The 18,879-nt window shown below is 43.1% G+C and overlaps 1 protein-coding gene and 1 long non-coding RNA gene across 2 annotated transcripts in view; one reads left to right on the top strand and one right to left on the bottom strand.

Moving 5' to 3' along the window:
* LOC307208899 overlaps positions 1-18,504 on the top strand; it is a 133,375-nt gene extending 114,871 nt beyond the window's left edge. The window contains exon 3 of the long non-coding RNA XR_013835261.1: positions 14,441-18,504. This is a non-coding gene — a long non-coding RNA (uncharacterized lncRNA). The remainder of the gene's footprint in view (positions 1-14,440) is intronic.
* Positions 1-18,879, bottom strand: part of EXOC5 (exocyst complex component 5) — a 34,820-nt gene that overhangs the window by 4,975 nt on the left and 10,966 nt on the right. The window contains exons 4-16 of the mRNA XM_079992781.1: positions 18,512-18,706; positions 13,476-13,540; positions 12,866-12,894; positions 12,633-12,742; positions 11,376-11,420; positions 11,143-11,283; positions 9,399-9,481; positions 7,488-7,697; positions 6,010-6,157; positions 3,875-3,983; positions 3,309-3,429; positions 1,573-1,659; positions 995-1,103 (exon numbers count right to left, since the gene is read on the bottom strand). Of these exons, the coding sequence (XP_079848907.1) occupies positions 995-1,103; positions 1,573-1,659; positions 3,309-3,429; positions 3,875-3,983; positions 6,010-6,157; positions 7,488-7,697; positions 9,399-9,481; positions 11,143-11,283; positions 11,376-11,420; positions 12,633-12,742; positions 12,866-12,894; positions 13,476-13,540; positions 18,512-18,706 (1,452 nt within the window). The remainder of the gene's footprint in view (positions 1-994; positions 1,104-1,572; positions 1,660-3,308; positions 3,430-3,874; positions 3,984-6,009; positions 6,158-7,487; positions 7,698-9,398; positions 9,482-11,142; positions 11,284-11,375; positions 11,421-12,632; positions 12,743-12,865; positions 12,895-13,475; positions 13,541-18,511; positions 18,707-18,879) is intronic.

Below are 18,879 nucleotides of genomic sequence, written 5' to 3'. Positions count from 1 at the left end.
TACAAAAGTATTGTAATTTGGCAGAAGGCTAAGAAGGATGCTAGATCATAAATAACTGCCTACCATTGAATTAGATTTGAATTTGACGATAAGTGAGATTGAGGAAAATATAAAAATTTTGGAGAATTATTAAACTAAGTTAATTGAACAAGATTTAAGAATGTAAACAAGATGATAAATTGCTGGAAAAAGGTCATAATGATGTAAGTGGGAGTGGGAGACGTGAGGGAGTCCAAAGAAGTTTTGAAAAATGCGTTATGATTCATGTTATATTGTTTATCATTTTTGCATTTTGTATTTAAAAAAATTTAATAAATATTTATATAAAAAAAAAAACAAATGTGGTCGCAAAAGGTGCACCACTATTAAAATAAGTTCCCTGATAATTTAGGCATCATTCATTCTGAGCATTTTGCTCCGTGTGCAACATTTGGATTTCTTCATACACTGTGGCTCTGTTGGTGGCAACCACGAAGATCTAGGAGCCTGAAGGGCACAGTGAGGAATGTATTTATTTTTACTCTGTGCTTTTTGAACGCGGCACACTTCAGCTGGGGTGCTGGGAGCTACTCTGCAGGGTGGGAGGGTGGGTTTGGCTGCTGGTGCGGTATAAATGCTAAATTGCAGTCGTCAATACAGCGTAGCTTAGTACATAAGAGGATACAGCCTTATTGAAGGGGGCTGGACTAAACTATCTGCAAGCCTCACCCCACTCTATGCTTCCACATTCTTATGATTTCTATACAGCACAACAGGACACCAATGACTCAAAACGCTGAGCATTTAGGAACCACTATTGTTCTCGCCCAGGCTGAAATTGCACAATGGAAATGCATCAGAATTCCTAGAAGAGTGAAGAAAACTTGACTATTAAGGGAGGCGCATGTGTGATAAAATGCATATGCTGAGCAGAGCCAGCAGGGAAGTACGCCAGCGGCAGTCCAATTACTTGCCGTGTCACTTGTCATTGACTAATCTATATATAGTTACTCACATTAGTGTACTGAATCAGAACATTGTTCTCATCTTCTGGTTTGAAATCGGTCTTCCTTTGTTCCGCCGCCAAGATGTGCTTCATCTGCCCAATCATGCAATTCAGCGTCCTTCAAAGTTAAAATACCAGGTGGCTGTTTTAAAGTTAGCATTCTGAACCCCACAAAGCTCAAGCCAACACGATCCTCTTCTCAAAGCGACCGCTAACTTGCGGTGAAGTGTGCCGTCGCAGGCCTACTCCCCTGGGCTTCCAGAAATGGTGGGCCGCTAAAGAGCAGCAGAGGCGATTTAAAACGTCACTCTTAAAATTAGAGATTGACATGCACATTATTTATATAACACCATCTTGATACTCTGCACTTCACAAAGCAGCAGCAGCATGGCTGTCCCTTCCTCCAAGGGACTTGCAATCAGAACTAGGCACTGGGATGGAGGGATGGCTAGACACAGGCCCACAATTCCCCCTACCCCTAAATTTTCATTATTTGCCAGAATAATGAACTGTCCCAAACCACAAACAGTTGATGCAAAAGGGGAAACTGAGTGATGGTCCAGAAAGGTGATGGAAGCTTCACTTGCCTGTCAATGCCCATGTCCAGCTTCACCTCCATCTGTTCTGTGACGTCCTTTTTCTTCTGAAGACATTCGGAGAGCTTGGGGGAAGAGCTGTGATAAATGGAGGGAGGGGAAGTCGTTAGCTACCATTCTCTGCCACACACGCATCCACTCCAAGCACCCTCGATCCCAGAGCACTTGAATCGGCAAGGGTTTCCCAGTTCGTCCACCCTGTCATTTTCGCCTCTCGTGAAATAGGCCTCCTAGTCGCAGTTATGTGTGGAACAGGCTACGTGGGAGGGAGAACCTGGCCGTGCAACTGTTGGGAGTGCAATGTGGAGGAAAGTATGGAAAAGTATTACATATGCAGAAGAATATCCAAAGAGCCCAGCTGGATCAGATAAAAGGGAGCCCACTTCTTTCTTGCAGTGACCAACCAGGTGTCTATGGGAAGCCCGGCAAAAGACCTGAGGGCCACAGGCCTCTCCTATTGCTGTTCCCCAGTGACTGTCATTCAGAGTTAGCCCACAGCCATCATGTCTTATAACCACTGATGCCTTTTATCACTCATGTAATGCCATTCTTTATATATATAAATTTTTATTAGTTTTTTTAACATATGATTTTCAACAGTAATTAAACATACTTTTACATCTCATTCAAATTTTTGACTTCCATCAATCCTGTCTGAAATTTTTCCAATCTAATCTCTCAGTATGCATTTCTTATCTTCCTTATCACATTTCAAACTCATAACCAATATCTCTTTTTCTACTTTGTAACACTTCGTATATTTCTCCTTACAAAACTTCTTGTAGTCCTACTAGCGTAATTTGTTGATTACAGTGCGTACCCCCCAAAGCTGCATGCTCGGTGGAAGAGGACGACCATCCCAGATAGAAGGAGGGTACCATTCTTCAGTCAAGGATATACGATAGCTGCGCTCCCCCTTCTCCCTGTGCCCTCAATGGGAAAGATGGAGGGCATAAGGAGAAGGGGACAACAGAGGACGAGATGGTTGGACAGTGTTCTTGCAGCTACAAACATGAGTCTGACCAAACTGCAGGAGGCAATGGAAGACAGGAGTGCCTGGCGTGCTCTGGTCAATGGGGTCACGAAGAGTCGGACACGACTAAACAACCATTCTTCGGTCAAGGGTATACGATAGCGGTGCTCCCCTGCTAGAACCTCCAAACAAGCTCATGTAATGCCATTCTTGGGCTTCAGTAGCCAACAGAATACTGAAAATCTCAATTTGCAAGTTAACTAACTTAATTTGGGGGAAATGCAAAGAAGGTTTTTAAACCTCCAGAGGATTACATGGAAATATGTGATCTCTCAGAAGTCAGTATGGGGGCTTCCAGTAGGTCAGGGTGCAAGAAATCCCATAGTGACTGCCTCCATGTCCTCCTTCAGAAGTCCCAGAACCCTCTATTTCTTTCCTTCAAATCCAGTTCCAATGCTTCCTACTTCAGCCTCTGCGATAAATCAGGCCTTGTATGTAAATGGGCATAACATGGCAACAGCCTGGAGATTATTAATGGAGAATCTAGGATGCAGAAAGAGCAACCAAACTATTGACTCCTACTGCGTCTTTGCCCTGCTGGAGCTTGTGAACTACTTATTCTGGAGCTTTCATGTGGCCCCAGGACAGGAGATGATTCTAGCATAACACTTTTTGCCCCTACAAAGGAACATTTACGAGTCAGAATGCAAACTCTACATGGCTTCTTGGCTTGAAGACACAACAGGTAACCTACCTAACCAATGGCATCAGATGATCATTGAACTGCTTGTCAAAGAGGTGAAAAATTGTATTAGCCTGGTTCACGACATCCAGGAAGTAAAGATTTGCAGTCTTGGCATCTGGAGAAGGAATTCCTAGAGGCAAGCAAATAATGAAACCAGTAAAAACTTTTGAATGGACTTTTGAAGCATCAGGAATCCTGAGAACCAGTTAGCAGAATCACCAGCGATAACAAGGACACTGACTTTAAGCTGTATGAAGGTTAAGTGTTTGATATTTTCATTTCTTTAAAAGCTGAAAATTGGACTACTCCAATCTATTTCATCAGAGTTGCTTCTAAATTATATACATATCAGCAATTTTAAGAATGCTGTTTACATTACATTTTGTTTCTATGTTTACGATGCTGTTTTGTTTGGAGCCTAAACCGCTAGGGCAAGTTACATCAGAATACTGCAGCCTCGAACTAAATGAATTTTTAAGTAGTTTCCAAAAATGTACTGTTTCAAAGAAGGGTCTCATATTTTAGCTACGTTACAGTGCAATATTTAATGGGAATAACGGCAGTATTGCACTTACCAGCCAACCCAATTTCCAGAGCATAATCAATGTGCTCAATGCATAAGAACTCCACAAGCAAAGAGAAAATTCTGAAGGCGTTTTTCGGCAAATCTGAAGGGTCAGAAAGCTTTAAAAGTGGAAAGAGCTTGTTAGGACCTTTCTGGCACTGAGATGTGAAGAACTATATGCAAACTATTTTAAAACACAGACAACTTTGCACGGATTCATGCAAAGACCAACCAAAATCACGTAATTATGAAGAGTTGGAGCAACTTGCAAGTGACAAGTTTTGTTGGACATCCTAAGGACTAGCGCTGGGCGATATCTGGTTTTCAACATCCTGATCTATCACCAGCTAAGCATCACTATGTGTGAAATAAAGATGGAACTATGCAGAGGAACAGGCTGACTTCACGGTTTTTCCCGCATCGTGATTTTTGCTGGCGCCTGTTCTTGTGATTTGCTGCCCCCTGCAGGAGGCAAGGAGAGCCGAGCCAGCAGAGTAAACGGGGGCTGCGAGAATCGAGAGAAGCATTGGCCGGCTCCATGTCTTTTCCCACACTGTGATTTCTGCATAGCGTACACACATATCATGATTTGCGATATACTGCCAGGTCAAAAATTATGGTACAGTGGTGCCTCGCAAGACGAAAAGAATCCGTTCCGCGATTCTCTTCGTCTAGCGGTTTTTTCGTCTTGCGAAGCAAGCCCATTGACGGCTTAACGGATTAGCACTATTAGTGGCTTTAGAGGCTTTTAGCGGCTTAGCGGATAAGCAGATAAGCGGCTTAGCGGCTTAGAAAAAGGGGGGGGAGTCAGAAAAACTCGCAAGACATTTTCGTCTTGTGAAGCAAGCTCATAGGAAATTCGTTTTGCGAAGCACCTCCAAAACGGAAAACCCTTTCGTCTAGCGGGTTTTTCGTCTTGCGAGGCATTCGTCTTGCGGGGCACCACTGTATCACGATATGGACTTCAAACCGGTTTTGGACGATTTATCGCCCAACCTTACTAAGGACCCCTACCTTTATTTCCTGAAAAGGAAGTTCTAAAAATGAAGGGGTGCGGTACTGAGGGCCACTCCCTTCTAAGCAACATGCCAACTGTGGGTGGGGCCAGTAGCAGGCAGAGCAATGAATGGAAAACGTTGCCCTTGTATAGTGCAATAGGTTTTTTGCACAGGTCTCTCTCTGTTCCCCTTTCAGACAAGCAGGAGGCGTGATCAGAGTTCAAGGACACATTCCAGTCAGGTAAAAACGCTGAAGGAAGGTGTGAAGGAAGTCTGGGTGAGGGGAGAGTTCCCTGGGCCGGATAGAGAGGCCTGGGAGGCTAAATTTTGCCCTGGGCCCAGGGTTCCCTTCTGGGCCCCTCGCAGCTCCTCGCATCTTTCATGAAACAACCCTTCCTACTGCTCCTCTTGCCCTTCTCGCCCTCTCTCCAGACTCCAATGCTATCGTCCTATTCCCCCAACAACTTCTGAAAATGTTATTGGAAGCTGGGGGAAATGGAGGAGAGCAGCCAAACATGGAAGTGAGTTTGGCAATCCAGACTGAAGGCACATCTATTATACCAAGGGAAGGTGGGGCAGAAAAAACACTATCGTACTGCAAAAGGGAATCCAGAAGGGGGAACTACAGTCTTGTAGCTCCCGTCAATTTCACTCTAGTTCCAACAGCAAAACTTTATTAATGAATATACTTAAGAGATGCCTGAAAGTCAAGAGAGAGGGTGTTGTTGAATCTCTGCTGGAACAGCATTCTGAAACATGTCACCAGCAGCATTAAATAATAATAATAATAATAATAATAATAATAATAATAAATTTATTACATTTAAATACCACTCTATACCCACAGGTAAATGCCCAGCTACTAGTTGAAGCTCCTCCAGATTATCTCAGAGACTGAGCTGGGATATAGGAGCTCAGGAAGAAACACTTATTTCATGCATCTCTATGCCACTTTTCTACTGAAAAAACGTTTTCAAAAACAGCATAAGAACTAAGATAATTTAAAAAAAACTATTAGAAGATGTAAAAACAGCAAAATGGGAGCACACACTCAGAAAATGTTTGTGTCCACACAGCAACACTCACAGTGTATTCTGATAAACCTTTAGAGATAACCTAAAATAATTCTATTAATAAGTGTACACACCCTGTGGCACCTTTCAAAGGCTTGCTTAGTTTCTTGCAAAAGATTAACCACCACATCCTGGGACAGGAAAGTTTCGCCGTGGGTGTCAATACTGGGGCCCAATGGCAGGTTTGTCCGCTGCCGTATTCGCTCTTTAAATTCTTGAATGCTAGAAAGAGATGCACCAAGCAGGAACCATTTATCCCATTGAAGTCTGGTTATGCAAACCGTTAACTTTTCAGCCACATGAAGAACAATGCTAGACATTTTAAATACATAATGCAAATTCCTCAGATTTTTGAAGAAAGAACAACAAATGCCACACCATTAATATGAAAGAATTGGAGACAGGCAACTCATATGAAGAAAGTTAAAGCTGATACAGCAGAGGCAAGCCTGCCTGTGGGGTGCAGAATTATTTATTTTGTCCTGCTATTGTCTCTGGCACAAGACGTTTTGCAGTGTTTCAAAACCAGCAAAGCCCGTTGGACCAGGAATAATAATAGGGCAAAAGGTATGCATGTGTCCACCACAGGGGATGTCTTCTCCCTCGTGCTGCTGCCAACACTCTCTTAAAAGCTACTGCTTATGCCAAGTTAGCACAGCCAGGAAACAGAGAGGTGGTCTTGGTCGCTATTAGCTACAGCAAGGAAACAACCTTCTGCTGGAGTATCGCTATGGACTGGACAAAATCCTTCAGGCATCCACAGGCAACGCATATATTGTAAACCTATGGGGTATACATGGTATACAGCTGGCAATTTCTCCTGCCAACCTAGCAGTTCGAAAGCACACCAGTGCGAGTAGATAAATAGGTACCGTTGTGGCAGGAAAGTAAACTGTGTTGGTGTGTGCTCTGGTTTCTGTCACGGTGTTTATTTCACACAACAAACATCCCTGCAAAGTTTTTAGCTTGGTTTTGTGACTGCATCATTAAGACATGCAAGCAACCATTGCAGCAGATAGCAAACAAAATTATAAATGTGTGCACAAAAGGTAAAGGTAAAGGGACCCTGACCATTAGGTCCAGTCGTGACCGACTCTGGGGTTGCGGCACTCATCTCGCTTTATTGGCTGAGGGAGCCGGCATACAGCTTCTGGGTCATGTGGCCAGCATGACTAAGCCGCTTCTGGTGAACTAGAGCAGCGCACGGAAACCCCATTTACCTTCCCGCCAGAGCAGTACCTATTTATCTGCTTGCATTTTGACGTGCTTTCGAACTGCTAGGTGGGCAGGAGCAGGGACCGAGCAATGGGATCTCACCCCGTCACGGGGATTTGAACCGCCGACCTTCTGATGGGCAAGTCCTAGGCTCTGTGGTTTAACCCACAGCACCACCCGCATCCCTTAATGTGTGCATACCAGTATCTTAAACAAAAGACTTGTCCTTAATGTGAATTTGAGAATACTGCAAACTTAAAATCAAGAAAGAAAGAAAGAAAGAAAGAAAGAAAGAAAGAAAGAAGCACAGTAAACAAGACTGGAAGCCAAACCTTACCCTCCACTTCCAATGGATCTCTTTTGGTGGTTTTTCGACTCATAATAGCGCTGCAAAATCATGGAGCTCCTGCTTCTCAAATAACCAATTTCCACCTCGATGTAATTCTCCAAGTAGGAAACGAAGATGGATTTGATAAGCTTAGACAAGAAAGTCTGCTTATCAGTGCCCAAGTTAAACTCCATCAATTTGCTCGAAAGATTAGTAGTCCTTTATGTTAAAGGAAGGGAGAGAGGGGAGGGAGCAAGAAGGAAAGAAGGAATGCATTAGCAGGAGGTAACATTCAGGTATAAAGTATTTGCAGTGTTCACTAAGGAACTGGAGTGAGGGGTCTGGGCACAGCAAACGCTACAGCACTGCCAAGGCTAAGCAGGTGTGGACCTGGTCTACAGATTCAGGTAGGTAGCCGTGTTGGCCTGACGCAGTCGAAATAAATAAAAAAAAATTCCAATAGCACCTTAGAGACCAACTAAGTTTGTTCTGGGTATAAGCTTTTGTGTGCATGCACACTTCTTCGGATACACTGAAGCAAAAGTCACCAGACCCATATATATAGTGGGAGGGTGGGGTGGGGTTTTTCTCAGGAGGGTAGTAGGAGATGGGCGATTAACTCAATGGGTATAGTAAACCTACTGACGACTGTTAACGACTGCAATTAGTCCTAAAGGAAAAAGCAAGGGATCATATGCAGATGACCAAAAATAGCATTAGAATATATAATGAGACAAGTCGTTAACAGTCGTCAACAGGTTTACCATACCCATTGAGTCAATCACCCATCTCCTACTACCCTCCTGAAAAAAACCCTACCCCACCCTCCTACTATATACAGTGGTACCTTGGGTTACAAACACTTCGGGTTACAAACTCCGCTAACCCAGAAGTAGTACCTCGGGTTACAAACTTTGCCCCAGGATGAGAACGGAAATCGCGCGCCAGTGGCACGGCAGCAACAGGAAGCCCCATTAGCAAAAGCGCGCCCCAGGTTAAGAACGGTTTCGGGTTACGAACAGACCTCCAGAATGAATTAAGTTCTTAACCTTAGGTACTACTGTATAAGGGTCAGGTGACTTCTGTTCCAGTGTATCTGAAGAAGTGTGCATGCACATGAAAGCTCATACCCAGTACAAACTTAGTTGGTCTCTAAGGTGCTACTGGACATTTTTTTTTACTTTTTAAATTCATTTTATTACAGTTCAGTTTGAGAATGTCAACCCCAACCCTTCCCGGGTGATTTTCACTTTACTGGAAGAGGGATAGCTTACTTAGTCTACTAACTTGGCTCCCCATACCCTGTTATCATAGAATCATAGAAATGTAGAGCTGGAAGAAACTCAAGGGTCATCTAGCCCAGCCTCCTGCAATGCAGGAACTAGCGCTACTCTCCCTGATTATTTAGCATGAAGGCATCCACCTTCACACACACCTCTCATCCCAGCCACCCTCCTGCCACTCCTCCTTCACCACCAATCAAAGCTCCTGCTGTCCTGAGCATAAACAGTACTGAATGTACTTGGGTCAAATATTCACCTGGGGCCACCAGTAACAGTCACTGTTCTTTGACACATTTCTTGTGATGCCAGAAAGCCCTGGCTATTGGCACTTTCTGAACACCACAGAAGCAGAGGTGTCTAGCCTGCTCCCCAGCCCTGGATTTCTCCTTTCGTATTACAGCAAATTTAGGCATGGGTGCACATGTAGGAAGGCACAGAGGTCAGCAGGCACACATTATGAGCACACATTATTTTTAAAAAAGAAGAAACAGCCCACAGTTCTGGGAGGAAATAGCATCTATGGACAGAATATCCACAAAGTGCTGGAGAAGAACAAAAAATGGGGAGTGGCAGGGAGGGGGACACCAGCAGACCTTGCCCGTGCCCACTTTTAAAATTTGTAATGTACAGCACCAACCTTGTGTACAGTTCATAGAGGCTCTGAAGATACTGCTCTGCATCAGACTTCTTGTGCTCTTCCAACTGTTCTTTTATATAACTCTGTGAAATGAAGACCAGCATTGCTACTTCTCAAACACATTCATATATAATAATCCAGTTTTGAAAAACTTCCCATCCAAGTCAATGGTTAATAATGATAATGATGATGATGATGATGATGATGATGATGATGATAATAATAATAATAATAATAATAATAATAATAATAATAATTTATTTATATCCTGCCCATCTGACTGGGTTTCCCCAGCCACTTTGGGCAGCTTCCAGCAAAATATTAAAATACAATGGAAGTTCTCAGAAAAGCAAAGTTTCCAGCATAATCAACGGCAACATCACACTGCCTCCATTTACCCCTCTGTCATTTCAAAACAACAAACACTGCCATTTCTTGCCTTTTCACCGTAACCTAACTACCACTATTCTGCCTTTTTTTCTACATGTTGGAGAGAGTGGGAGTGGAGATGTGGCTATCCCAATCCCCTTTCTATCATTTCCACTAATGTGCTGTATGAACTTCCCCTTGAACCACCCACCTCCCCATTATAGAAGGGGTGCCAAAGTACTTGGATGAGGTATTAAGCATAGATATATACACTGCCAGCACAGGCACCGGGGGCCCTGCCTACTCACAGATTGTTCCTCCATCCCTTCACCACACTCAGGGATGCAGTCAGGTGGAAAATCCCTGGTCCCAAAGGGGAAACAACACAGTTCATAAAGAGTGGAGGATGGGCAACAGGCAAGGGACAGAAGGAGCCGCTCTGTGGAATATGATGCTCACTTGGCGGTTGCTTGAGGTGCCATCCGATTCTCAGCAGCAAAACGTCCCACAATCCTTTCCTTGCTCATGCCCATAAAGATTCTGTGCGGTGGCTATTACTATTTTCAGTGTACATAGGGGAACCTGAGGCTATGTTTTTGTGACTTGCCCATTAAGGCCCATAACACCAAACATATAACACCGGTCCTGAGAGACCTATATTGGCTCCCAGTGCATTTCCGAGCACAATTCATAGTGTTGGTGCTGACCTTGAAAGCCCTAAATGACCTCAGCTCAGTATACCTGAAGGGGTGTTTCCACCCCCATCGTTCAGCCCGGACACAGAGGTCCAGCTCTAAGGGCCTTCTGGCGGTGCCCTCACTGTGAGAAGCCAAATTACAGAGAACCAGGCAGAGGGCCTTCTCGGCTGTGGCGCCTGCCCTGTGGAACGCCCTCCCATCGGATGCCAGGGAAATAAGCAACTACCTTACTTTTAAAAGACATCTGAAGGCAGCCCTGTTTAGGGAATTTTTTAATGTTTAATGCTGTATTGTGTTTTTAATATCCAATTGGGAGCCACCCAGAGTGGCTGAGAAAACCCAGTCAGATGGGCGGGGTATAAATAATAAACTATTACTATATATTATTATAATGATTAGAACCAAGCTGTGGAGTTCAAAGCCTTGTACCACAAAAAGATTCTCCCACATGACTTCTATAGCATTGGGGGAGCAAGCACAGCAGATAGCCATAACTGGACAGCATATATCAAAACAACACATTCTTGCACCAAAACACTTCAAGGTTTGTAATAATTAAGGTTGCTACAGATAACCATTCTGAAAAGGAATATACTACACAAAGAACACAATGAAACAACAGTAACTTGTTTGTATTTGAAGAATACTTATAATGTGCTTTTAAAAGTTCAAGTCACCTGAAGCCTGATTTCGAAGATGTTCTGGATAAGTTTGGCCATCACAGTCTCAGGGCTGCTAAATATATCGCCAACCTGCTTGTTCACGTTCTGGCAGAGGACAGTAGTATCTTCAAATATATCGTTCCTCAAGTAGGCACCCTGAATAAGTTAGGAGAGAGCTGCCACCATTAAAATATCCACAGTTGTAAAACAATGTTATTTAGATAGATCCTTCGTAAGCAAAACCTTACCTCTTGGCACTGTTTTATATACACATCGACACAGTGGGAATAGCCCTATTGAAAACAAAACAAAAAAGGAATTGAAATTTAGGCACGTTGTGACTACTGTTAATGACTGTTTCACATCCTGTTTTGACAAGGGCACTGGGGGAGGAATTCTCTGCCTCCCAGCTCTCTTTCTTTGCTTGGCCCCTGGGGAGCTCCACTTTGCCAGCAACATACTACCGGGAGTACAAAATAACCAGGAGAACAGATGGGTCTGCTGGATGGACCATTGGTTTCTCCCCAAAAAGTGGCACTTCACTGCACATGCTAATGGCTATTTAATCTGTCAAACTCAACAGCCTCTCAGGCACATTATTTGCTTAACAAAATTGGAAGCAGCAGACCTGGCACTACCCATTCAGAGTGGGGCCTTTAATACAAAACATTTGAGGCTCCAAACTTGCCTTGAGACAGGCAAGAGAGGAATTCGCACACGCCTTGAGATATATGTGCCCATTCTGCTTCCAACCAGGTATAGTCATGGCCACCCACTGGAGCTCATACAGGTGATCGTACAAAGCACTTCCAAAACATACACAGTTTTGAGCCCCGGAAAGTTTCTAGAGGAAAAGAAGCCTGCAGTTGTGGTCATTGACAATTCCTTTCTATAGGTCCCAGTGGTCTGAACTTGCACACATAAGTTTGACTCAAATAACGGAGTTCCCTGCCAACTGTAGAAATCACAACGAAGCAGCAGAGGCTCTTAGAAACAGCCGTTGCACATTTGTGTGTATGTAAAGAAACAAGGAAGGAGTGTAGTTTTCATGGAGAGGCTGCTGGAAGAGAAGCTAAGAAAATAAAATGGCCCGTGCTTTCAAAGGGAGAGTAGGAAGGGAGAGCCTTGTGACGTGCCTTGCAATGGACATTCCCTGCTACCCATAAACTTCAGTGCAACTGCCATCCATGCAGGCAAACAGTACAAAAGTCAAACATACAGGGGGCATAACAAACTGCTTTTTCCAATGGCACAATGTTCTATGTGCTGGGAATCGCTTTGCTGTAGCCACATCATCTGGATGGATTAAGTAATGGCTGCAATCTGGAATGCCCTGTTTTGAGCCTAATCATTCGGATACTTATTCTTCAAAACCCTGGCTGACTGGCTGAAGCTGCAGCACTATGCATGCTAGTTAGAGGTAAGTCTTCCTGAGTTCAATGGGGCTTACTCCCAGGTAAGTGTGCACAGGATTCAAACCTTAGAAAGAGATTCTCGCCTCTTACCTTAAAGTGAAGCAGGACTGCAGCTACTTCTCTCATCCTGTAGATTTGCCCCCTTTTTTGTGCACTGGTAAACTCCTGGATCAGTTGGCACTCCAAATCATGATACTTACCTGCATGCAAGGGGAAAGGAGGTGGGGGTATAAAATAACATTCCACAAGTTAGTGAAAAGGGAGCAATGAGGACATTTTCAAGTCAATTTAAGAAATTCAGGACAGCAAAGAGCGGAACTTACTTGCTATTTTGGATTTTACTTCTGAAAACCTATTGACAAAATAACATTAAAATTAAAGGCTTGCACTTCAACCTTCTAGCAAAGAGCTAGCTTCACACATCACATTTTTACATTTATTTATGATTTCTACACCACCTCCCCAAGTTTCAAGGTGGTACGCAGCAGTATGTTAAAATATTATCAGAGAATCTCATATACAATATATTAAAATACATATCAAAACATCAACATACAAGAAGAAAATGCAGTGGAAAAATTAGGGCAGAGTTACAGTTGGAATTATTTTTAGGTGCAGCCCTCAAAGTATTTTGGCAGGAAACCAATATAACACTATGGCAATTGTCCTGTCAGCACAAGCTTTTCAGCTGGCCAGAAAGAATTATCCCCCTCTCCTCCCCCCTTGTGGGCAGAAGTCCTTATGTGGGCTTCTGCTAGCAGAACTAGTTAGTTGTATTCTAATTATTTTTTTTCACTTGAAATGTACTGTTTTGATTTCAGCTCATGACTACTCCCCTACCCCACTTGTCCCCCCTTTAAAATGCTAGCAAGAGTCAGTTGAAATCCATCAGAAATCACAAAGACCATTTTACAGCTGTCAGAAATACTTCACCTGTCAAAAGGTAACTCCTGTGCTATCAGGTGCAGTTTCTGGATAATATCAGCTGCCTCTTCAATCTATTGGGAGAAGATGTACAATTTACCACAAGAGATAAACCATGCAAGCAGATCACTTGCTCCCTCAAACCGAAATCATTTCCTAATGCCCTTCTTAATGCACGGAAGTGATAGCCATCAATTATTTCTGAAAATTCCCACAATTGATCCAATGAGTAGCCTGGAACTCCCCCCCCCCCTTCGTTCCCCCACTCCAATATTCTGAATCCTCTTCCTAAAATGACTTACTAAGAGTTTATTTCAAGCTTTAGTTTCTTGCCTTTAATCATGAAACTTGCAATCATCTCCTTTATGGAAATGGACCAAACTAATAATTTTTGGGACATTCTCCTAGTTCTTAAATCTGTTGCTCCTTTTGGCACAGCTGCTGCCAGGACAGGATAAAGTAGAGTATAATGGTTCTCTGATAAGTCAGGAGGTAAATTATTCTGTATGCATTGCTAAGACCTTGGGCCATGCTATCCTTTCCTCTGTATGCCTTCTCCCAATCTAAAGTGAGAGTGGTGCATGCTCTAGTTATCTCCCGCTTGGACTTCTGCAATGTGCTCTACGTGGGGCTACCTTTGAAGGTGACCCAGAAACTGCAGTTAATCCAGAATGTGACAGCTAGACTGGTGACTGGGAGTGGCCACCAGGACCACATAACACTGGTCCTGAGAGATCTGCATTGGCTCCCAGTACGTTTCCTAGCACAATTCAAAGTGTTGGTGCTGACCTTTAAAGCCCAAAACGGCCTCGGTCCTGTCTCCACCCCCATCGTTCAGCCTGGACACTGAGTGACAGCGCCGAAGACCTTCTGGCGGTTCCCTCCCTGCGAGAAGCCAAGTTACAGGGAACCAGGCAGAGGGTCTTCTCCGTAGCGGCGCCCGCCCTGTGGAACACCCTCCCATCAGATGTCAGGGAAATAAGCAGCTATCCTATTTTTAAAAGACATCTGAAGGCAGCCCTGTTTAGGGAAGTTTTTAATATTTAATGCTGGATTGTTTTTAACACTCGATTGGGAGCTGCCCAGAGTGGCTGGGGAAACTCAGCCAGATGGGGAGGGTCTAAATAATAAATTATTATTATTATTGCTATACAAAATTGAGTGATGTAAACAATGGTCTCACTCGGTAGAAGGTGACTTCCTATGTTCCTCACTGGCTGACCATGGGCCAGTCACCTCCCCCTGTCTAACCTACCACACAGGTTTGTCGTGAAGATAAAATATGGGAGGAGGAAGAACACTATAAGCAACCCTGGGCTCCATGGAAGAAGAACGTGATTCAAATGTCCAAATGTTTAATCTTTGATAAAGAGAAGTTCTCAAAATAAGAGTAACCCCAGAGCTCCAATTTTTAAAAGCAAAGAGCTAACCCTGGGCCTATATGAAGGAAACATTCAACTAAGGCTGAACCAAAAACTCCAGTACTAAAAACATACCATGTATATAAAACAGTTAATGCAAAATTCTAGTCTGTGTGGCGCAGAGCAAGATGGCCTTGCCTGACAAGGTGAAGCCCATGATTCATCTCTTCATGATTGCTTGTCATGACAGGCAAGGGTAGCTGAGCAGGTTTTATCACTCAGGCTAGTAAACTTCAGTGAGATTTCTAAAGCTGCGCTAAAAATAGGCAAAAATTACGGTTCTGAAAACTGCTTAGTAGGCAATCAAAACCCTTTGAAGTATAAAGTGGCCCTGCAAACACAGAGACGATTGGAGATTTGGTTGTGGACAAAAACCCAAAGGGCATCCTGTGGGAAGTGATGAAAACGCATTGCCAAGATCTCAGAAGGGCTTGATCTCGCAAGGCTGGGAAACAAGCTGGGAAGATGAGGCAGGAGAGCCATTCTCCCTTGTCTGTGCTTTGGAATTTTGCCCCCAATCCAGCTGTACTTTGCCAGGTCTAGGAGCGAAAGCATCTTGAATCAGGCAGAGGAGATAATCGTTTGAAGCACATAAAACTCTCACACACCCCCATTCAAACATATGAGTAGAGGGGAAGAGATCAGTGCAGTTCTATCAAGCTCTGAGGATGTTGTGGGAGCAGTACAAACAGATCACGTTGTAGGTGCATTGTAAGCAAAAGAAATTAGTAAATTATATAGCTACGGATGGAAAGGGATTTCTGGATTATATCATCAAAGAGCAATAGGCCACCTCCTAGGGTAGTCTTCCCCTGCCTGAGCACTCCAGATGCACTGGCTGATGGGACTTGAAGGCAGTATTATAATCTATTACAAGAGTGGAAACCTGTGACTCTCCAGATGTTGCTGCACTACAACTCCAATCATCCCTGACCAGTGGAGCCAATGTAGTCCAGCAACATCTAGAAGGCACCAGGTTCCCCAACCCTGATCCACCAGGAGGAAGGCCCTCCACTATGGAATACTCTCTCTCAAGGACCTTACCAGTCTTCTATCAGTTTCTTATAGATTACATGTAGAACTTGTAACCCCCAGGGTTGTTAACTAGCTGTTTTTCCACTTTTGAAAACCTACACTTATTCACACCTTCTCAAAGGCAGATTTAGGGGAGTGTAACCAGTTTGATCACACTGGGCATGGAGCCTTCGGGATGCTGCAGGGGGCACCATAACTATAATGTAGAATGGAAGGCAAGAGGCACCGAATTTGGCATCACACAGGGCACTGCTGAAATTTGAGACCCCAAGGTCCACCACTGACCTCCCTCTTATGCACGCATCAAGCTGTTCTAGCTGCTAAAGGACCAGCAAACAGAGAAGCGAGTTTGTTTTATTTTTACACACACACACACACGCACACACACACACGTACATATACATAATGTAAAGGCAGAGGGTTACTGCATTTACTAATGGGGAAAAGGCTTTTGACTGCATGGAATGGGAGCATGACTTTCATGGATTAAAAGCTGCTAGCACTGGAACATTTATCAACAGGTTTATCAACTGGCCTCTTCCACATATGTACAGTCATAAATGCTAATTTAACAGTGACAACTTAATTTACTTGTGGGACTAGACAAGGCGGCCCCTTGTCCTCACTTCTGTTGAAATTCGGAGCTCCTTGCTGTTATGATAAGAAACCATTCTAAAGATCAAAGGTTTAGAAATCAACAGGAAAGAATTTAAAGTGTGCACATATGCTGACAGCGTTGCTGTTATTTCCTACTCAACCAGAACAGTCATTAAAAGATAACACCAATCAAGTTTAAAAATGAACAACAGAAGGTCCGAGGTATCATGCTTACATTTAACTAAAAGAGGAAGATAGTAACATACTGGAAATAACTCATTTCAGGTTTTAGAAAGAGCAAAAACCTGTTGTTTTTTACAGTAATTGGAACAACTATGGAAGCTTGAAAATAAAAATAAAATCAGATTTAGATAACTCAACTATGCTGAAACTTGTTTTTGATGGGAGGATAACAAGAACTATGATGAACATTAATTTTTGGAATGGTGCAGAAAAGGAGAAAACACTGTGCTCAAAATATCAGAGTATACTGTTAGCAGGATGCTATTCCCAACCTTGTTATGATTAAGAGCTAATTAAAAGCCCCTTAGAACTTAGGAAAAATACATTTCTAGTTTCTGTATAGAGCATTTGGGATAAGTTTAGGTAACAGCTATCTCCAAATCTGTTCACTGACACTCAATCTACATTTCAATGAATTTGGGAGTAGTGGATGCTTTAAAAAGTGAGAATGTTTTGGAATAAATAAGTACATGAACCCAAATGGAAATGTATGAACTGCATGAGAACATACAATCAGATTAAGGAAGCAGTAGGAGAAAATAAGCCACCTTTGTTTGAATTATTTCATATCAGAAACTTCTTAATTGAAAATATAAGATGCTGAAAGACCTTGCATAACATAAAAGAAGGATATAAAAAAGACACTCAAGTACTGTTACAGATATATAAACTGTTAATACAAAAGGACAATAAAAAGTAATCTATGTATTAAAATGAGAGGGAAAGTTGGTGATAATGCTGGAGGAAAAGACTTGGGAAATATACATGGAAGAGAGTAACTCTGTATGTTTGGCCCTTAAAGAAAATTGCTACAAAAGGTTAGCTCAATGGTATTTGATGTTTGTACCAAGAAACTGGCATTTTGACCAAACTGCGGGAGGCAGTGGAAGACAGAAGTGCCTGGCGTGCTCTGGTCTATGGGGTCACGAAGAGTCGGACATGACTAAACGACTAAACAACAACAACAACACCAAGAAACTGGCATAAGAGTGGTTTGCAAACCAGGGTATCAAACTAGGATCTGATTGAATGTCATGGAAAACTGTGGTTTGACAAAACCTCAGTTATCTGTCCCTAAGCCAGGGATGCGAGGGGAGGAGTAAGTGCTCAGGCACAAAGCTCACTCTTGATCCAGCAAAAAATAGTTTATCAAACAAGATGGCAACACTTAAACCAGGCCACAGTAAAGCTTTCAAAGCAACATCCTGGTGCAAAACAGGGAAGTCAGATTTGCAGAAAAAGACACACACATACTTATCTGCAAAATTTATTTTAACACACCTCAGTTTTCTCTGTATGTCCCCAGGAAGAGGAGGAGTACATTAACCATTCTGTAGAGCCAAAAGACACATCCTGATAATACTTCTAGCTACAAAGAGGGATTACCCAAGAGACATATAACAGGGAAATGTTCATTCACAAGTGAGAAGAATTAGGGCAAGAGTTTCAGAAGAAGGAAAGGAAGAAGAAGAAAACACAAGAGATTTCCAAGGTATTCTAAAAAGTTACTCTCTCAGCATTCTTCCAAGTCGCTTATGATTTTTGCAAAATGAAAAAGTGACAGCATTGCCACATTGAGAACGGCTGAATCTGCAGGCAAATGAAGTTAATCTGTACTCCAGAACAATGGCGCTTGGACAAGTCTCTCGCTAGGGAGTCAGAGCGTGGAAAAGTTGCAGCAAGGGGTTGTAATTAGGGCAACTCAGCTTATGGCGTGCAACTTCTTTCAATTCTGCTGACGGGCCTTACCTTTTCAGGGTTGGTGAAAACGTCAGACTTCAGCTCTCCATCTAGAAACTCATTAAAGTATTTCATCAGTTTGTGAGCCTCCACTAGCCGTTGCCGTGGCGTGTTTACCCCCTCCAGCAGGTCGCCAAGGTGACAGACTTTAGTTGCCACGTAGCTGACATGCTCATCTAGCTCTTGGAAGTGTTGGAAGGCAACCTGGGAGAAGAGGGCAGAAAAGTAATAGCGGTTGTGTTTACTGTAATTAAGGAAAGTCAAGCTATTCAATAACATTCTAAAGAGCAAAAGCACAGAAGCCAACAAAGGGAAAGGTTCAGTACTCGTCCCCTCTCCAGTAAAACAGAGACACATCCACATAAATCAAGTTGATG

The sequence above is a fragment of the Podarcis cretensis genome (genome assembly GCF_951804945.1).
Source record: "Podarcis cretensis genome assembly, chromosome: 1".
NCBI classification, from domain to species: domain Eukaryota; kingdom Metazoa; phylum Chordata; class Lepidosauria; order Squamata; family Lacertidae; genus Podarcis; species Podarcis cretensis.
The sequence above is the reverse complement of the archived record's forward strand: the minus strand, read 5'-3'. Positions and strand labels throughout refer to the sequence as shown.